General features: G+C 41.9%; 1 protein-coding gene across 3 annotated transcripts in view; it reads right to left on the bottom strand.

The window, feature by feature from the left end:
• The window catches only part of LOC129721044 (hemicentin-1), a 57201-nt gene that overhangs the window by 32868 nt on the left and 5362 nt on the right, over positions 1 to 18971 (bottom strand). Inside the window, exon 1 of one of the 3 annotated variants that reach the window (XM_055673134.1) lies at positions 8003 to 8607. The exons of 1 other annotated variant lie outside the window; for it this stretch is intronic. Coding sequence is in view for 1 of the 2 variants with exons in the window: in XM_055673132.1 (XP_055529107.1) it covers position 8026 (1 nt within the window). In the remaining variant the exon portion in view is untranslated. Of the gene's footprint in view, positions 1 to 8002; positions 8608 to 18971 lie in introns of those variants that run through there. One more of the 3 variants, XM_055673132.1, reaches the window with a different exon arrangement.

The following is an 18971-nucleotide window of genomic DNA, read 5'->3' as shown; positions in this document are numbered from 1 at the left end:
AGAAAATGCTCAGCTCGTCAAACTAAGTCGATTGATATACGAGATTCGACCCTTTGGAGCACTTGTATACCTTTGGTTTTTCCAGTGATTGCTATACCATTCTAGGAGAAAGGCAAAAACGTTTAACGAAAAGTTGACATTTCAGTACGTTTATAATCTGTCAGTTCCTGCCAATTTTCACTTCGTTCGAAGTGTGAACTTCATTAACCCCCCGCACGATAATTGGGCAAACCTGACGACATAGGCGTAGCCAGAGGGGGACAGGGGGCCGAGGCTATTCGAGGCGATTGTTTGAGGAGATGGAACGGCTAAATGTCGATGTGGTACCCAAGTTGGCGAACCCGCTCAACGTTCCCAAGATGCGTCTCATCGAGGATTTCTGGCAAGCCCGAAGCGTAAAATCTACTTCAACAATTTTTTCTCGCGAATTACAGGAGAAATTGAAAATAAAACGAAAAAAGAATTAAAAAATATGCCTACACACATGTTTTCGTCCGCTATCCCGAATGTTGCGGTTAACTGCCGGAAGGCCGCACGCAAGAGCGTAGATTTTCCTGCAAGTAAGCTAACATAATTACCTTCCATAGAAAATCTATCAAACTCAATTATTTGTCCTAGTTATTTTTTACCACTATCCGAAAAAAGTCCATTTTTTAACGCATACGTTAGAAACGTTAATGAAACAATACGGAAGCACAAGTGAGGACGAGAAGAACGACGAGACCGTTGCGGAAACTTGAGGCTCGAGCTATTGAATCAAGGAAAAAAGCAGCTTCACCACGCTGTAATTTTAAAAAAGCTGCGAGTCCAATCTTCTTCTCTTCAATATTACTTGAAATCAAAGAGCTAAATAGCATTTCTGAAAATGTAAATATTTATGACAGAAGGAAACAGTCACGTTTTTTGATGATTGAGTTGTGCAAATAAATACTTGTTGCATCGAATAGTCTTCGTAAAAAAAGCAAAATTGATGCAAGGATCGGGTATCTGACGCCAGTAACCACCAGGCTACCACACACTTTCGAAAATTAGACGAAACAAAGCACAGTAAAAACACAATGGTTCGTGTACAAGCCACAGGTTGAAATATATTGGATATTAGCCAATTTCTCAATTATTTTGGATATTAGCCAAAATTGTTTCACATTTGCCTTCCCAAATGCATTTTCCGACAATTGGCTTCCATGGGGACCTTGTTAAGGGTGTTTACCATCACGAAAAACTGTTTTCTCGTTATAGGTAAAAATGGCATATTAGCCAATTTTTGAATTACGGGCAGTGTAAAGTATCAGCCAGATCAAAAACAATTGATTGAAAAGCTTACCCTATGTTGCGTGGAATTGCACAGGTTTTTCAGTTGGTCCACTAAGGACATTGCAACGGCAAAAGTACCGAGCAAATCCGTGTTGATCACTAACTACAATTATTAATTTTTATTTTTTTAAATACCATTTTTTTACTTCTAAAATTTTGAAGAACTTGCCCCACCCTAATCGAAATTCTGGCTACGCCCATGCCTGACGATAATAGAGCCGATACCCTATATGAATTTTTACCCTTGCGCAACAATTTTCATGTTCCCACAAGCCTTTCTAGTGCAGTTCGAAACTATTGAATTCATTAGGGAATTGAGTAAAACTTAAAAATGTTTCCAAGTTAAATGAAGAAGTTATCACGGCGGTAATAGTTAGCATTCAAAATAAAATTACTGAGAATTAGTTATAAAATGATAAATTTATCTAAACGTTTATGGTTAAAAATTAAAAAAAAATAAGTCAGGGTAAAAACGTAGAAAAGTTATTCGAGGCACTCACATGAAAATAATTCGGAATTGAAAGAGCGTTAAATCACGTAAGTTCACAGATTTGCCCGAAAACTTTGGACGTATATCTGTAAGATTTTATATAATGCAAATAATATTGACACGAAGGACACTGATGAAAATAAAGTAGTAGTATTGCTGAGCGAAATACTAATATTTTTAATTTTTAAGAACATGATATCAGTTTGGAACATTGAAATTACCATGAAATAATAATGATTTATCATTCTGTGCCGAACACGCATCAGTATCGGACGTGTGATCGGTGATCGCTCCGATAGAATATAAAACAAAAGACGTGTGAACAAGTGTTGGCATTGTTTGCCTGGTCGAGTGAAATAAATCCGGGTTCAAGGTCGCGCCTTTGTGCAACTGTTTCGCATCTTGACTGCCAGCTGGTGCGTAAGCCGATTTGGCTGCTGGCTGAATTGTGCTACAGCAGTGGACGAGACACAAAAGAGGAAAAAGAAGAAGCCATCAGTTGACAGTGAGTTGTATCGCTGTGTGGAGTGAACTCACACCTGGCTCGCTGCTGGTGGCTGTTTGGTGCTGCTGTATTGGTGCTGCTGGCTGTAACGGCTGCAACTTCGAACGATCGGACAACCAACCTTACTGGAAGGGAGAAGTAAAAAGGTACGTGCTCTTGTCGGCGCTAGTGCGCTAGACTTAGCGGGATGGATGTAGATCCCTCGCCTCCCGCGCCACCATCCCCGAACCCCTCTGACCCTGACCCTTCTGTTACCCCCTCCCCTGTTCATTCTTCAGTCCCCCCTCGCCCCAGGCTTTACCCAGACGGAGCCCAGGGCAGCTATACTGTCTATTTTCGGCCAAAGGCGGGACCGAAATCGAAACAGTTGAACCTCTTGCAGATTTCTAAAGACCTGACGAAGGAGTACAAGGGCGTGACCGAAATTTCCAAGGTCCAGCCTAATAAGCTCCGTGTCGTGGTCAGTAACCTGAAAGAGGCCAACGATATTGCTTGCTCTGAGCTTTTCACACGCGAGTATCGCGTTTACATACCCGCACGAGACGTGGAGATCGACGGTGTCATAACCGATTCGAGTCTGTCCGTCGAGTGTATACTGGCAAGTGCCAAAGGGTGCTTTAAAAACAAAACCTGTCCCGATGTAAAGGTGCTCGACTGCAAGCAATTGCGGTCAGCATCGATCATCGGTGGCAAAACAGTATACACCCCGTCAGACTCGTTTCGTGTTACGTTCGCCGGGTCAGCGCTACCAAGCCACGTCTCGATCCACTGGGTTCGTCTCCCTGTGCGATTATATGTGCCTCGCGTCATGAACTGCCTGAATTATTAGCAGTTAGGCCACACCGCCGCCTACTGCTGCAATAAGGCACGTTGTGGCAAGTGTGGGGAGAATTATGCGGATGATTCCTGCAGTAAAAATGCTGAAAAATGCATTCACTGTGGGGAGAGTCAGCATGAGCTCTCGACATGTGTGGTGTACATGCAGCGCAGGGATAAAATAAAGAGGTCTCTCAAAGAGCGTTCGAAGCGTTCTTACGCTGAGATGCTGAAGAAGACCGTTACCACTTCTCCCATTACATCAGACCCTTTTGATCTGTTGTCCTCTGATGAAACAGATTCTGACGATTCACCAGCGGGAACATCTTACGCCAATCCTGGGGAGTCTAGAAAGACGAAAAATATTTCCTCTCCTAAACTTCCCAGAAAAGGTCCTAAGATTTCTCAAAGTGAAATGAAAGTTACAAGCAAACCAAACAGTGCTGCGGAAAAACCGAAGCAAACTCCTCCTGGGCTTGCAAATTTAAAGTCCCAGAAGGAGTTCCCAGCACTGCCAAGAACATCTAAAACCCCAGTTGTTTCTTTTGCACACCCAGTTGATGAAACAAACTCTGGATTAGTGAAATTTTCTGACATTGTGGACTGGATTTTTGAAACTTTCAATGTACCCGATCCAATTAAAATTTTTCTTACAGCATTTCTCCCAACAGTAAGATCATTTTTGAAGCAGTTGACTGCCCAATGACCCCTCCTTGCAGCGATTGTATCCTTCGATGCCTAATTCAACTGCGTATATGAAGGATTCTATCTCTGTCTTACAGTGGAATTGTAGAAGTATTTTACCAAAAATTGTTTCGTTTAAAGTTTTGATAAATAAAAACAAATGCGATGCATTTTCCCTTTGTGAAACTTGGCTTACTTCAAATATTGATCTCAACTTCCATGATTTTAATATTATTCGCCTTGATCGAGACACCCCATATGGAGGAGTACTTTTAGGGATTAAAAAGTGCTATTCTTTCTATCGTATTAACCTCCCCTCGATTCCAGGCATCGAAGTTGTCGCATGTCAAATGACAATACAAGGTAAAGAGCTTTGTATTGCCTCAATATATATTCCTCCCAGAGCACAGGTTGGGCAACGGCTGCTCTTTTATTTAATAGAACTTCTTCCCTCGCCACGTTTGATTTTGGGAGACTTCAACTCTCATGGCGTGGCTTGGGGTTCTCCTTACAATGATAACCGCTCCTTTGCGATGACTTCGACATGACTATTTTAAACAACGGCGAAATGACACGTATCCCGAAACCTCCAGCGCGCCCAAGCGCTTTGGATCTATCCTTATGTTCGACGTCGCTACGGTTGGATTGCACATGGAAGGTAATCCTCGATCCTCACGGTAGCGACCATTTGCCTATTCTTATTTCAATTAATAACGGGTCAACTCGCATGCGACCAGTTGACATTCCGTATGACCTCACACGGAATGTCGATTGGAAGTTATACGAGGAAATGATTTCAAATTTCACCACTTGAAGAATACAACCTCCTCGCGGGCTTGATTCTCGACGCCGCGTTGCAAGCCCAAACGAAGAAATATCCCTGCGTAACGATTAAAGAACGGCCTCCCACTCCGTGGTGGGACCAAGAGTGCTCCGATGTCTACACGCAAAGATCCGACGCGTTTTTGGCCTACCAGAAGGGAGGTATACCTGGCGACTATTTACGGTATTCGGAGCTTGATACCAAGCTTAAAAGCTTGGCTAAAGCAAAGAAACGCGGATATTGGCGTCGGTTCGTGAACGAGACGTCGAGGGAGACATCGATGAGCACTCTTTGGAACACAGCCTGAAGAATGCGGAATCGCGTAACGGTCAACGAAAGCGAGGAGTCTTCAAGTAGGTGGATATTTGATTTTGCCAGGAAAGTATGTCCGGACTCTGTTCCTGAGCAAAATATTGTTCGCGATGCGTCTCCGGGCCACGACGCGATAGAATCACCTATTACGATGGCAGAATTTTCAGTTGCCCTCCTGTCCTGTAACAATAACGCGCCTGGGTTAGATAGAATCAAATTTAACTTGTTGAAGAATCTACCCGGCAATGCCAAGAGGCGCTTGTTGAACTTGTTCAATAAGTTCCTGGAGCAAAACATTGTACCGCAGGATTGGAGGCAAGTGAAGGTGATCGCCATCCAAAAACCAGGGAAACCAGCTTCTGATCACAACTCTTATAGGCCGATTGCAATGCTATCCTGTATCCGGAAATTGATGGAAAAAATGATACTCCGTCGTTTAGACCATTGGGTCGAATCAAATGGCCTACTATCGGATACTCAATTTGGCTTCCGCCGTGCCAGAGGGACGAATGATTGTCTTGCGCTGCTTTCAACAGATATTCAGCTGGCGTATGCTCGCAAAGAACAAATGGCGTCTGCGTTCTTGGACATTAAGGGGGCTTTTGATTCCGTTTCTATTGACATTCTTTCGGGCAAACTTCACCGACAAGGATTTTCTCCAATTTTAAACAATTTTTTGCACAATTTGTTGTCCGAAAAGCACCTGCATTTTACGCACGGCGATTTGGCAACTTTTCGCATTAGCTACATGGGTCTTCCCCAGGGCTCATGTTTAAGCCCCCTTCTTTACAACTTTTATGTAAATGACATCGACGAATGTCTGGCAAATTCATGCACGATAAGACAACTTGCAGACGACAGTGTAATCTCTGTTACAGGAGCCAAAGCTGCCGATTTGCAAGGACCATTGCAAGATACCTTGGACAATTTGTCTGCTTGAGCTTTACAGCTAGGTATCGAATTCTCTCCGGAGAAGACTGAGATAGTAGTTTTTTCTAGGAAGCATGAACCTGCTCAGCTTCAAACACAATTAATGGGTAAAACGATTTCTCAGGTTTTGGTACACAAATATCTTGGTATCTGGTTCGACTCTAAAGGCACCTGGGGTTGTCACGTGAGGTATCTGATGAAAAAATGTCAACAAAGAGTGAATTTTCTTCGTACAAAAACCGGACAATGGTGGGGAGCCCATCCAGGAGACCTTATAAGGCTTTACCAAACAACGATATTGTCTGTCATTGAGTACGGGTGTTTCTGCTCCCGCTCCGCAGCAAACACACATTTGATCAAACTGGAGCGAATACAATATCGTTGTTTGCGTATCGCCTTAGGTTGCATGCAATCGACCCATACGATGAGTTTGGAGGTCTTAGCTGGAGTACTACAATTAAAAAACCGCTTTTGGAGCCTGTCTTCTCGTATTCTTATCAAATGTGAGGTCTTGAACCGTCCCGTGATTGAAAATTTTGAAAGGTTAATCGAACTTAATTCTCAAACCCGTTTTATGACATTGTATTTTCATCACATGTCCCAAAATATTAACCCTTCTTCGAATATTCCAAATCGTGTCGACTTATCAAATACTTCTGATTCTACTGTGTTTTTCGATACATCCATGATAGAAGAAACTCGTGGAATCCCGGATCATTTACGCGTGCAGCAGATCCCCAAAATTTTTTCCAATAAATATCGAAACATCAACTGCGACAATATGTTCTACACTGACGGATCACTTCTTGATGGGTCCACTGCCCACGGACCATCTTTTTTCATCTTTACGGACAGTCTCAGTTCCATTGAGGCTCTCCGATCGATGAAAGATGTTAAGCACTCTCCGTATTTCCTGGGGAAAATACGGGAACATCTGAGTGCTTTATCCGAAAAATCGTTTCAGATTACCTTAGCGTGGGTCCCTTCTCACTGCTCGATACCGGGCAATGAGAAAGCGGACTCTTTGGCTAAGGTGGGCGCAACAAACGGTGATATTTATGAAAGACCAATTGCTTTTAATGAATTTTTCGCACTTGTACGTCAGAATACGATCATCAGTTGGCAAAATGCTTGGACCAGAGGGGAATTGGGAAGGTGGTTACATTCCATAATCCCCAAAGTATCGACGAACCCGTGGTTCAAGGGGTTGGATGTAGGTCGGGATTTCATTTGCGTGATGTCCCGGCTTATGTCCAATCACTATAGATTTGACGCGCATCTCCGTCGTGTTGGGCTCGGGGAAAGTGGTATCTGTGCCTGTGGTGAGGGTTATCACGACATAGAGCATGTGGTTTGGTCATGCCCTGTACACCGTGACGCCAGGTCTAAATTAATAGCTTCCCTGCAGGCCGAAAGTAGGCAGCCGGCTGTTCCTGTTCGTGATGTCTTGGCGAGCCGTGACCTATCCTACATGTCCCTTATGTACGTTTTCCTGAAACCCATCCACGCCCCAGTTTAATCCTATTCCCTTCCGCCTACATCCAACCAAACGACAAGAACACGTTAAGACCCCGGATCCGGAAACAGCAACTAGACCCGCACGATACTCTCAAGTCCCGAGGGAGACAACCCAATATGCCAGTCCGTAATATCTTGGCCCAGCAGCGGAACATATTCAATATGCTGCTTACCTTTTGCGATGGAAAGCCATCAAACAACAAATCAGTGCTTTTAATGCAAAACATTCTAGCTTTAAGTTGGATTTAGTTTCAGCTCGTAGTCGGCAGCGAGGATAAAAAATTTGCTTTTAGTTATTAAGATACTTTAGAAAGTAAGCTACCAGATATAATTGGCGCCGTTAAACATTAAATTGTATTTGTGCCGTGTCAAATAAATTATAGATGAAGAAAAAAAATAATGATTTATGGGAAAATCAAGTCGTTATTATTTTAGATCCTACTGAGTGCTGATAAACAGCACAATTAATTCAGTAATTTTGTAAAATTCACGAGAAATAATAAGGTTAAATTTCTCTGCCAGTTCTACAAATTGCTTTTCTAATGAAAGTAACTAACATCGAAGATTTCAATGCTGCAAAGTGAAATTCTCAGATTACATTTCTACATACCTTAGTAACTTTAATGGACTTACTATCTTCTAACTTCAACGGAAGATATTTTTTCTCTTCTCATAAAAAAGGTAGCCTCCAATTTCTTGATTGCGTATCCAAATTATCCACTTATGTAGGGCAGCACTTTTCGGCTTGGCGAGCACTCTTACGCATCACACTTTGTAAACGGATTACTGTTTCGGGACATAAAGTGTAATCAATAACCACAACAATTTCACACACAGTTATCCCAGCTCGACCAGGCCCTGTTTGCCTTCTGCTACGGAATTATACGGGTTTCCCAAAATCACGCAACCGCTTAGTTAATCTCCGTGTGGCTTTTCAAACTAGACCATTCTTTGCTCGGTCACACTGTTCGTTCTGCATTAATGTTTTATGCTTCAGTTTGGTAAAAAGACACGTTCGGTTACTGAATCACATTTAACAACACCAAAAAAAAAACGATTCACACGTATTTTGTAAGGATGACGGCACCCGCTTCTAGCCACCGGCATAAATCACACAAAGTTCCTATGCACACTAGATCCAGTGATGCCGATTATGTGATGTGTGTTCACAGTCCGATTGTCAAACGGATACTGGCCGGCCGGAGTTTTCATTAATTTTCATCAGGGGCAGAGCTGCTGCTGCCGAGAGTGTGGTTTGTTTAGAGGGCGCCATTCACGCGATCGTCACTGCTGTCAGATGACCAACCGCTTCGCCACCAAGCGATCGGGCGGCGCTCATTCAACATTTGTACTTCAGGAAAATTGCGCTGTGGAACGCGACAGAACGAAGAACGATTTAATTGGTGAAAGTTTACGTGGTAGCATTGTTTGTGGGCTAATTTGTTAGAACAGTTTTTTTGTCTTGAGTTCCTGAGCGTTTTTATTTAACAAACCATTGAACAATTTTCTATGTGAATAGTGTGGAGCTAGTCAATACTTTGTCTACACAAATATTTGCTCAATTGAAAATCTAGCTCAAAATTTGAAGTGTATAGGAATTGGAGATTATTATTTTGTTCTCATTTCCCCAGGCACCTTCACTTTTTCTAATATTCTTCACAAAATTAATAAAAGAGATTTTCTCGTATTTTCTGGGAAAAAATGCTCATTTTTCTGCTAGCTGTACTGTACTGTACTATTTTTTTGCACACAACTAAACGATAAATTCCAATAAATTGAAGTAAATGACTTTTCTCTTATGTTCAAGATAAAACTTAATACGAAAGCATACCAGAATGAATACAATACAAAACACAAAATATTTTCCGAATTTCGTTTCAATTTTGAACGTATTTTCAATCTTATTTATTTTGATTAAAATAAGCTACTAAGATTGTATATTTTGTGATTACGATCGCATTCATGTTATGGATGAATCAACAAAAGATATAAATCAATGAATAAATGGATAACCCTTCTTTATCACATGTTCTACAAAATATTGTCTAGCCAGTTTCTATTGCATGAATTCTTGAGCAGGATACCACTGTTCTAGATGGCTATACGATATAACAGTCCAAAAGTCCCCTTCGAATCTGCCTCGTAGTAGATTGATCGAATCAGCACCGCACCGGATTGAATATAAGTCAACTGCCCTTCAAACCGACAAACAGTGTGACTTTAATTAAATTACAATTGACTCGAATAATCCTAGTTACCGAACAATGCCACTGGCACAAGACTGCAATCTCGGATCTTCAGCTACGCTCAGTCTGTCTCTTTCCTTTTCTGCTTTTTTCCTGACAGGCGCATCAACAATCGCTTCGAGCCGGAGAGATGTTGATGATATGCTTTTGAATTTGGAATTATGCTAGTTGTTGGATTAAATTTATTCGACTTTGTATCGTTGCGCGCAATTTCCGAACGACCTGCATTTGAATGGCACCAGCCTAATTGGGACGACGATCCATCAACAGCGGTCAGTTTTAGTGCCTTTGTGCTTTTTTACGGACCATTTTTTTACACTAATTAGATAACAAATGGTACCCGCGTATTTATATTCGACTGGCCATAAACAGCTCGTAATATATCGCATGAGGGTTTTAGTGTTTATTTCTTCTTCATTTTGGGTGGCCATTGACACGGTTTTCGTTCTGTACCAAATGTGTGAATTCTGAATGATCGCGAATGTTTGACGGTATCTTCCCATATAGAGCTGATGCACTTAATGGGTGCAATATAAGTTTTTTTCAGCTGAATCCGAGGCTTCGATGATTGTTTCGTAAATTAATTAATTGATCAATTAGTCCACCAAAGACAGTAGGACCGATCGACCGACCGGCACCATTGTAGCCACTCCGTGGCACTTCCATGGCGGCCGAATATGGGCGACACACGATCAAATGGAATTATACATTTTTAATTAGATTTAATAAAGGTCATCTTTCGCAGGGATCATTGTGTTTGCTATTTTTTTCTGCTGAGTAAAATGGAGTAAAACTTGTCTGTGACATGGAAGGAAAATATTTTTTATATTATAAAAATTTGCAAAAATGCATAGCATCACTATACTAACGATTATTATAAAATACTGAATTGACTTGAAAATGTATAAAAACTCGTTTAACCTTTCCCCGCTGTGTGGGAATGGGAATTCCAAGACGAATTGTATCCCATGAAGGGACGTAAGAACCGTGTTGTATCCAATTCTGGACTCATTTGTATTTAGCAATAGGTTATATTATGCGGTAAGACCAAAACAGAAGAAGAAACACTAAATTCCTGTCGTTGCTGAGCAGCTGAATTGAATTACTTTTAAAATTTTCTTCGAGATCTGATTGCTGTAACTGACCCCGATCTAGATTTGCAGCTAACAGAATGGCTGTTTCTGAAAGTAATGCAGAAAAATAAGCGAAGAGAAAGCCGAGAAGAAAACCGTTCCTCAGAAGCATCAATTAAATCATTAACACATCATCATCGTTCTGCAAGGCTAGAATAACGCCAGCACTTGGTGAATGTGTGATGTTTTCTTCCCAAGTACTTCGCTTGAAGTTTGACTAACTGTTCTACTATAAATTTTACTTCACTATTCCAGTGTGAATTATCATTCGATCGAAACGAGAATTGCAGAGCAAGCCTCGGGTGTGCTTTCAAACCAAAGCGAGCCGAAGAAAGTGAAACGAATCAAACCTCCGTCGTACAGTTTGCAGCATTCAAAAAGGGCGATAAAAATCTAACCCTTCAGTATGAATTGAAACATTAGACGCAAAAGTAAACATTAATCAATCGGACGTAGCCGAAGGATGGCACGCTTGACGATGACCGATGTCTAGTCAGTTCACAGCATGCATTAACATACATTTCAAGCTGTTCGATCATGCAGTTCTTCCGAAACTGCTTGGCTTACGTTCTGTTTGTGAGACTGCATTTGGATTCGGACGAATTCATAGTGAGCAAATATGACCTAACTGAAATTGAAAATGGGTTTGACAATGTTACTGGTAGGGTAAAAGCGTCGTTTTTAACCATAGTATGTTATGTATGAAAGGTATTGATTTATTTAACTTAACATTCCAAGGTGGTGTCACTAATACCTAAGACGAGTAATAACAAGACACACAGCTCCTTGCATGTAATTGGAAACAAGCTCGAGACGCTCTCAACGCGTCCAAGAAACATCAACTGTGTCTGTGTGCGTGTTATCGGTTTGGCACGTTTGACAAGACATTTCTGTAGTTGTTATTGTCAAGCTCGTATTTGATAGTTTATGCACATTACACACACACACACACACACACACACACACACACACACACACACACACACACACACACACACACACACACACACACACACACACACACACATTCAACATTAATGTTTCTGGGAGTCGTTCGGGGTGCCACATTACTGGGAATTCGCAAGGTATATGAGAAGATCTGACACTTGTGTATCTTGTTATCTCGTCTTTGCTAATACAGTAAAGTTTATGTTGATTTCTCACATAAAGCGGTTTTTTGCACGATTTTTCGTCTTTGCGTAAAATTGTTACAGTAAGTAACAGTAACGGTAACAGACTATAGTAGGCTGTTTTTTACACAGTTTCATTTTTACACGATTTTATTTTACATGGTTCTTTTTACGACGTTTTTCCAAATAACGCGGTTTTTCTTGCACGGTACCTAGAATCGTGTAAAAAAGAACTTTACTGTACCCACTTAAAAATGATTTTCAAGCTCGGTAATGCATATTTCCAAGCTTTCAAGGTTCAACTTCAATTTACTGAAAATTCGAAAAAAATGAATTCAGCAATACTACCGAGATTTCGACTATTTTGTGCCGAAGTTCCAGTTGGATTGAACTGATATTTAAGAAAAAATGTGACAGCTGTCATTTGTTTTAACCGAGCACTTAGTGGTGTCGTTCTCGGCAATAAAGTACCGAGATTTGGGAGTAAGTTTTACGTGTGGATATTTCATGAAAAATAACTAAAAAAAAAAACAAAATATGTCCCAAGCACAGTCGACACTAACGGATACAATCGATCTGACTTTGTTGTTATTGTTGTTGTCACTTTCTGTTTCCGATGTTTATGCTGCTGCTAGCGGAAAAAACCTTGCAAATATGCATCTTTTTGTTGGTGTTAATTTTACGACAGCGGCCGGCGCCCCATCATTCTGATTCCAAAACCGCACCAGTGACATGCGGACGCTAGGTGATAGCAGCTGAAAGGAGGAAATACAAAATAGTACCGGTCATCTCGTGCCGGTTTCACCCGTAATGCTGGTGGCTTTAGTAGTAAATGGCTACTGCAAAACACTTAAATGGCTGTAATTCTGGACGGACTAACCAGGAAACTATAATCGGCAACTGGCACCTTTTGGTGCCTCTAAATTTGGTTACAGAAGCGGCAAATTGAATTTTCTGTTTTACCAAATGATGCTGCTAGCGGAAAAAACCTTGCAAAAATGCATGTTTGTGTTGGTGTTAATATTATGACAGCGGCCGGCGCAGCTTTCAAGAAACATTGGTCTCTTCCATTCCATCATTTATGTAGCCCACCCCTCTTTTTATTTATCTGACGAGGCCTTGGTATAAAACGTACCGTTCGAACATTTCACCCCATCAGTTTCATTACTAAACTGTACCGGATACATACGGACGCTCGGTGTTAGCAGCTAAAAGGAGGAAAAACAAAACAGTACCGGTCATCTCGTGCCGGTTTGACCCGTGATGCTGGTGGCTACTGCAAAGTACTAAAATGGCTGGAATTCTGGACGGAAACCAGTAAACAAGAAATCGGCAACTGGCACCTTTTGGTGCCTCGCAGTTTTATAATAGAAGCGGTTAGTTGAATTTTATGTTTTACAATTGCTGTTGCTAGCGGAAAAAAAACCTTGCAAAAATGCATGTTTATGATGATGTTAATTTCACGACAGCGCTAGGTGTTAGCAGCTGAAAGGAGGAAAGACAAAATAGTACCGGTCATCTCGTGCCGGTTTCACCCGTTATGCTGGTGGCTCTTAGTAGATTAACCAGAAAACAACAATGTAATCGGCAACTGGCACCTTTTGGTGCCTCCAAATTTTGTTACAGAAGCGGCTAATTGAATTTTCTGTTTTACCAAATGATGCTGCTAGCGGAAAAAACCTTGCAAAAATGCATGTTTGTGTTGGTGTTAATATCATGACAGCGGCCGGCGCAGCTTTCAAGAAACATTTGTCTCTTCCATTCCATCATTTATGTAGCCCATCCCTCTTTTAATTTATCTGACGAAGCCTTGGTATAAAACGTACCGTTCGAACATTTCACCCCATCAGTTTCATTACTAAACCGTACCGGATACATACGGACGCTCGGTGTTAGCAGCTAAAAGGAGGAAAAACAAAATAGTACCGGTCATCTCGTGCCGGTTTGACCCGTGATGCTGGTGGCTACTGCAAAGTACTAAAATGGCTGGAATTCTGGACGGAAACCAGTAAACAAGAAATCGGCAACTGGCACCTTTTGGTGCCTCGCAGTTTTATAATAGAAGCGGTTAGTTGAATTTTATGTTTTACAATTGCTGTTGCTAGCGGAAAAAAAGTAGGAGGGTGGCATTCAAGACACGACCGCATGACGTTGACTACCGTATTCTTAAAAAAATAGTACCGGTCATTTCGTGCCGGTTTCACCCGTTATGCTGGCGGCTGTTAGTAATAAATGGCTACTGCAAAATACTAAAATGGCTGGAATTCTGGACGAGAATAATCGGAAACTGGTACCTTTTGGAGCCACGAAATTTTGTTACAGAAGTTTTGTAAAAGAAGCGTTGCAATTCCCTCTACTATTTGCTTCAATGGAATATTTTTTTTTTTAAGAATACGGTAGTCAACGTCATGCGGTCGTGTCTTGAATACCACCCTCCTACTTTTTTTTAAAGATTGGATATAATTTCAAGTATTCCATCTTTCATTAATTTAATTAAAGTTTTATGTAAAGATTGGCTCAGTTATTTTTTTAAATTCGTGAAGGTATGATATACGGTCATGGAGAAAATAATAAATACACTTGCAGTTTTGGTTAATTTTACATATTTTGGGCATTGGGGCATTATTGAAAAAGAAATTTCCAAATTCGATTGTCGAGTCTAAAAGAAACTTTGTCTGTCTGAATGAAACTTTGCACACGTGTTTGACTTTGAGTATTTTTTGCGGGCAAGAAAGGCCTCGCTGTGACCTAACACCTCTACCGAGAACGTCCATATTCCAACCTCCTCATGGTGCTAACTGGGGTACGAGTAACCGTAGTGAAGATCGGGTCCCAACTTCGATGGAAGCTTTGGTCCTATGCTAACTGAGAAGGGTTTACGTACACGTTGTTCTCCCATATGGGGCGGTGTATAACAGCGTCTGATCCGGAGCGGGTGGCTGATCTATAAAATGCGGTACCGCACCGGTCCAAGATGGCGGCCCCAATGCGGAGGCAGTAAGGCAGCATGCCGAAAATACCCAACTCCAAACAATCTAGAAATAAATATCAATAGGAACAATCGGTTTTGATCCAGGTGAACGAGCAGGGACAATGATTGGAAACTCGGTACTTGGAACCTCAAAACTCTCACTCGAACCGGCACGAGTGAGCATCTTAACCAGGGAACTGCTAAAAGTAAAGATGGGATTTGCAGCCATTCAGGAAGCGTGGTGGTCGAAGATGGGTAGAGCGGTAGATTCTATCGCGGTAGCGACATTCAAGTAAAACAAAACATTATACAATGCTTGTCATCGGGAACGCAAACGCTCAGATTGGCCTAAGGTTGGTGAACTCCGCCGCAGTCAGAGGTTTGGTAATTTGTGGGACATACTTTACACGAAAAGATATCTGGAAACATACATGGCAACACCCTAATGGTGAAGCCTTCTCTCATATTGGGGGCCGTTCAATAATTACGTAAGCATATTTTTTCACTTTCTCAACCCCCCCTCCTCCTTCCCTTGTAATTTATCGTAAGATTTTTTGGTACCCTTCTCCCCCCTTGTAAGATCTTACTACCAGCATATATAGATTTTTATCCGTTGGCATGCTACATCACAACCTAACACCAGACGACTCCAACCACCAACACATGGGCGGGGATGGGACCAATATGCCCAGAGCTCCGACACAAGCCATCAGCAGTGAGAAGCAGGAGTTTTCATCACTACTCGACCGACGCCGTCCATTTGATATAGCTTTTATTAACTTGTTTTTGTTAATCAATACATTGTTGGAGATCAATGAAAGGCTTTTATCCAAGCCATGATTTGAAAGAAGTAAACAGTAACATTTTAAAAACAATAAAGATTAGTATAAACATCACTCATCATAGACGGTAAACTCATTCTTCGCCCACACATGTGCTGGATGGATCGCCTAAACCTTCAGGACACTCAAGTACATCAGTTGTCTCTTCTGCATCAATACCCTTTGCATTAATCCACTCCACGTCTGAGCTCCAGTTTCCTCATCCTGAAGCAAGCACAATAATTCGTTTCCTCTTCTGCCCTTAATTCGAGGTCATCGTCCTTCCATAGTTTTCCTCTGCATTTCTCAGCTTCAGCCGATGTGCGGTCATTCCGAGGCATGATTCGCTGCCGACTGGCCAACGTTTACAAGTCGAGAACTTCGAGGAGGACATCCAGAGGTTTTCAGCTGACGGAATTGTTACTCGTAAAGTTAATGAGCGGATTGGAAAACTGGACAAACAGTAGAGAGATCCCCGCGATGCCGAGACCGTGCTCGAACGATGCACAATGGTCGGGAGATTGAGATTTGCGGCCAAAATTTTTTTTTTTGTGTCAAATTGTTGGTTTTCTACTGTCTATGATTTTGTTATATGAGAAAAGTGTCGTTATGACAATGGGTTAGCTTAGCTTAGCTTGACTGACTGCACATATCAATGGTTGCACTCCGTGATTGATCGGAATCAGTAAAATTGCACAGTGAATCAACTGAATGGGGTTGGGAGTGACCGAACTCATCTCATTGTACAAGTTTTAGTGACTCAATGCTTCGAAGGATCAAAAACGACGCCGGCCACGTCCTTGCAATCAGGTAGGAAGAAGAAAGGAATGTTAGTGTAACCTTTGCTATTTGGAGACCGTGTTAACCTCTGCATCTCCAGAAAGGTTACAGGAAGGAGTTTTTTTTAGTGGGGGAGGAGTCGTTAGATCAAGATTCACTTTGATAAGTAATGCGATCATACATATAACTCCTACCCGTCTCTATTTAGCTATTTTCGGTTTATTGTATATTCAGCCGGCTGACTGGAGAAGCACAATTAGCCTCTCCTTAATCCTGAAGCCCTACTAGTTTTTCTTATATATTTAACCTTTTTGGTCGATATACGTCGCACGAGATGCGGGCACCGAGTCACAAAATGTGCTAGGCCGACCAAGAATTCAAATATTTGTCTATTAGTAATCCAGAATATCCTCGAGAAAGCAAACGCGGTTCTTTGCAAGGCATATATCGCGTAGTCATTCGATTAAACACGATATTTATCGACCGAACGAAATCTACTCCGATTTGCGATGTATTAATATAGTCTGTGCGAGCAGACTCCGGCTAAACGGTGATGATGATCAGAGAGATATGATCAAATATCTGGGTTCATTTCGCGAAATCGTTACACTCCGAAAATCTATATATCAGAAAAACTCGCCCGGGTTGAATACGCGTTTACAACGAAGCGTAACGAACGACCGTTTCAATCTTCCTGACTGACACAGACGCGCAGGAACCTGGTGTTTACGTCGATTTTTACTTCTTGACGTAGGAGTTGCCTATTAAATATGAAAATTGGCAAAGTTCCATGCATCCAAAGCCTCAAAAATTTAAAAAAAGCAGATAAATATATTATCCAGAACATAGTCTTAAATTTGTTGACAAAGCTATAAATAGAATATATAAAATATCATATAAAACAACTGCTCAAAAGCTAGAAAAATCAAACAATCAAAGCATATGATTATGGTAAAACGCATAGTCCAAACTCCCACAAACTACACTAGCATTTTCTAGACGAAAACAATGCTTGTCAACATAGGCGTAGCCAGGGGGGGGGGCGTTGCCCCCCCCCCTCTAATCACTGGCATTGGTGCAGAATTTTTTTTTCGATAACTCTAATAACGTTTGCGCTAAAAAAATGGCCAAAAACTGCCAATTTTTCATGGGTTTACCTTTACACACACTGACGAAACTACGCATGCAGCATCAATCATATTAACCGATGAGTCATCAGAAAAAATTTGATTTTCCCGTTTAAATAACGGTACCCACATCGCGTCGAAAACAGACATCGTGCGGCAGTCCGTGGACACCGGATACGCCCGTTCCGGCATCTACAAAATCCTGGCACTATTGGACAACAATCAGAGCATTGAAAGAAAGCCCAGTTCCGGACGGCTGACGACCCTGAGCGACAAGAAGCTCCGAAGAATGCTGAAGAGGAAGACCGAGGGAAAAGTGGCTACATCGCTGCGAGCGCTTGGCCTGGAGGGCGGTGCAACCGACCAGACAGCGCTTGGCGAACATGGACATACATGTTAGGAAGCAGTCCCGTTCACTAGTCTCGGAGCTGCAAGCAATGACGCAGCGGCAGCACCTGAATGAGATGGTCAAACCGATTTTCCCGGCAATTCACAACGTGGCGGTGGAGATGGACGACGAGACCTGTCTCACCCTGGATGACAACGATTGGTAAGGCACTTTGTTTTTTACTTCCCACACGAAAGAAGTAAGCGCTAAGGTGAAATTTCTTATACACACCAAGTTCCCCAAGACGGTGCTGCTGTGGCTGACAATCAGCGTGAAGGGGATGTAAAACCTGCTCTTCTTTTGCTCCGGACTGGCCGAGAACGGGGGAATTTATGGTACGAAATACCTGCCGGAAGTAGCGTCGTTCACCAAAAAATACCATAAGGCCGGATCTGGAGTCGGCTCACTATTCGAGGCGATCATTTGAGGAAATGGAACGGCTAAATGTAGGTGAACCCGCCCAACGTCCCCAAGTTGCGTTTCGTCGAAGATTTCTGGCAAGCCTGAAGCGTAAGATCTACTCCAACAATTTTGTCGCGAAATTTGAGGAGGATTTGATAAATAAAATGAAAAAAGAATTTGAAAACATGCCTACACGCATGTTTTCATCCGCCATGGCGAACGTTACGGTTAACTGCCGAAATTCCGCACGCAAGATCGTAGATTTTTTCTGCACGTAAGCTAGCATAATTACCTTCCATAGGAAATTAATCAAACCTTATTATCTGTCTTAGTTATTTTTTACCACCATCCGAAAAAAATCCATTTTTTAACGCATACGTTAGCACAAAACGACATTTTAAGCCCACTAAAACATTGCAGCGGCAAAAGTACCGGGCAAACCCACCTGCATCAACTAGCTTAGTATTGGAATCGAGCATTGACAATTCCTCACCCTAATTCTCTAATAACGTCACAGGAAACACGGTTCATGGAAGATAGTGCACTTGCCTACGCGTTGTCCTCGCTGCATCCTACTAACG

This window comes from Wyeomyia smithii, chromosome 2, assembly GCF_029784165.1.
Source record: "Wyeomyia smithii strain HCP4-BCI-WySm-NY-G18 chromosome 2, ASM2978416v1, whole genome shotgun sequence".
NCBI classification, from domain to species: Eukaryota; Metazoa; Arthropoda; class Insecta; order Diptera; family Culicidae; genus Wyeomyia; species Wyeomyia smithii.
This window is presented reverse-complemented; position numbering and strand designations above follow the sequence as displayed.